Here is a 2,500-nt window from a genome sequence, read left to right as displayed (position 1 = left end):
AAAAAAAAAAAAAAAAAAAAAAAAAAAAAAAACAAAAAATATATATAAATATATATATATATATATATATATATATATATATATATTCTTATAGATTAACAAAACCGATAACTGTAATACGGTTGCCAAGATCTAACAAACATATTGTGGGCGTGGGTGTTATCGGCCGAAATACACGCGAACTTCTAGAAATCGTTATCAGATAAGGCTGCTGTAGTAAGCGTCTAAGAAGAAGAATTTTTAACCTTTTGTGTCGTCCTTTTGAGGGAGTCTTTGACTTGAATTGAATATATATTTGATGTGTATATTTGATGTTTGATCTATATATTGATATATTTGATTTATATTTGATGTTTGATGGGAAACAAAACAGATAAGAAAGCGGGATGATAAGAGCGAAAATAGGCAGTGAAGTCATTCCGATATCTAACATTTAAGAAGAATCTGATGTTCAAGAATATAATCAAATTATAGCATAATATATGATATAATATAATATAATATCATGATATGATATATCATAGTATAGAATACAAATGTGTGTGTGTGCTTGAATACAGAAGTATGTGTGTGTCATATATGATATGGTAAATATATAATATGATATGATATAATATTATATAATCAATATAATAGAAAATAATATGATCAGTATAACATAACATGATATAATATAATCAATATAATATAATATAACCAGAGAAAAAAACTAAAGAAAAAACATCACTATCAAACAAAACAAAACAAAAGATCATAACTAAACAAAGATAAAAGAACCGCTATCAAACGAAAAAGAAAGAAAAGAAAAGAAAAAAAAAACAGAACAGCCAAATACACGTGACTAAGCCGCCATAAAATTAAAAAAAAAACACAAACATCCATCATCAGAAGGCAGTCGTTTTCCTCCTCTCATAAATATCACACCACATAAAAAACATGGCTCTGTGCCAACTCGTGCCACCTTTCGCAACGGGGGGGAGGGGGGGGGGGCAAATGTTCCCCCTTATGGCAAATGTTTCCCTTGTGGCAACTGTTGCCACGGGATGCGTAGGTCTCGTGGACCTCGATATAGTGTGATATATATATATATATATATATATATATATATATATATATATATATATATCGATATATATATATATCTCGATCGGTAGTTACTCGTGAGTTCGTTTCGCCTCGTTAAAGTCACTCGTTGGTCGGTCATTCGTGAGTCGCTTGTCTGAGAGGGAATTGCTTGTTGGTTAGTCACACGTGAGTCACTTGTCTAAGAGGGAATTGCTTGTTGGTTAGTCACCTACTGGTGGAGTCACTTGTTTTGGTGAGAGGGGCAATTGCTTGTTGGTTAGTCCCACACGTGAGTCACTTGTCTGAGAGGGGAATTGCATTTGTTGGGTTTCAGTCACCTGACGTGAGTCACTAACTTGTTTGCAGAGGGAATTGCTTTGTGGTTGAGGTCACAAACACGTGAGTCGCTTGTCTGAGAGGGAATTGCTTGTTGGTTAGTCACTCGTGAGTCACTTGATATTGATGAGAGGGAATTGCTTGTATGGTTAGTCACACGTGAGTCACCTGTGTCTGCAGAGGGAATTGCTTGTTGGGTTAGGTCACAACACGTGAGAGTCACTTGTATTGAGAGAGAAATTACGTGGAGTGGTTAGTCACACGTGAGGTCACTTGTCTGAGAGGGAATTGCGCTTTGTTTGGTTCTAGTCACCTTCGTGAGTTCACTTGTTTGGTGAGGGAATTACTTGTTGGTTAGTCACTCGTGGCGTCACTTGTTTGAGAGGGAATTACTTGTTGGTTAGTCTCACTCTGTGAGTCATTTGTCTGAGAGGGAATTGCTTGCTGGTTATCACTCGTGACGTCAATTTGTCTGAGGAAGGGAATTGCTTGTTGGTTAGTCACTCGTGATTCACTTGTCTGAGAGAGAATTGCTTGTTGGTTTTAGTCCACTCGTGAGCTTTATTCACTTGTTTGAGAGGAGAATTGCTTGTTGGTTAGTTCACTCGTGAGTCACTTGTTTGAGAGGGAATTACTTGTTGGTTAGTCACTCGTGAGTCCATTTTGTCTTAGAGGGAATTGCTTGTTGGTTAGTCACTCGTGAGTCACTTGTTTGAGAGGGAAATTGCTTGTTGGTTAGTCACTCAGTGAGTCACTTGTTTGAGAGGGAATTACTTGTTGGTTAAGTCACATTCGCGTGAGTCATTTGTCTGAGAGGGAATTGCTTGTTGGTTAGTCACTCGTGAGTCACTTGTTTGAGAGGGAATTGCTTGTTGGTTAGTCACTCGTGAGTCACTTGTTTGAGAGGGAATTACTTGTTGGTTAGTCACTCGTGAGTCATTTGTCTGAGAGGGAATTGCTTGTTGGTTAGTCACTCGTGAGTCACTTGTTTGAGAGGGAATTGCTTGTTGGTTAGTCATACGTGAGTCACTTGTCTGAGAGGGAATTGCTTGCTGGTTAGTCACTCGTGAGTCACTTGTCTGAGAGGGAATTGCTTGTT

The 2,500-nt window shown here is 37.5% G+C and overlaps 2 protein-coding genes across 4 annotated transcripts in view; one reads left to right on the top strand and one right to left on the bottom strand.

Moving 5' to 3' along the window:
* LOC122263378 (carboxypeptidase B) overlaps positions 1 to 2,500 on the top strand; it is a 43,898-nt gene that overhangs the window by 15,460 nt on the left and 25,938 nt on the right. The gene's annotated exons all lie outside the window — the stretch shown is intronic.
* Positions 1 to 2,500, bottom strand: part of LOC122245099 (dopamine beta-hydroxylase-like) — an 18,114-nt gene that overhangs the window by 8,827 nt on the left and 6,787 nt on the right. Inside the window, exons 2-3 of the mRNA XM_086533283.1 lie at positions 1,570 to 1,575; positions 1,299 to 1,367 (exon numbers count right to left, since the gene is read on the bottom strand). Of these exons, the coding sequence (XP_086389409.1) occupies positions 1,299 to 1,367; positions 1,570 to 1,575 (75 nt within the window). The remainder of the gene's footprint in view (positions 1 to 1,298; positions 1,368 to 1,569; positions 1,576 to 2,500) is intronic.

Source organism: Penaeus japonicus, unplaced genomic scaffold (assembly GCF_977035675.1).
Source record: "Penaeus japonicus unplaced genomic scaffold, GWHDUDI00000001_assembly GWHDUDI00000039, whole genome shotgun sequence".
Lineage (NCBI taxonomy): Eukaryota > Metazoa > Arthropoda > Malacostraca > Decapoda > Penaeidae > Penaeus > Penaeus japonicus.
The sequence above is the reverse complement of the archived record's forward strand: the minus strand, read 5'-3'. Positions and strand labels throughout refer to the sequence as shown.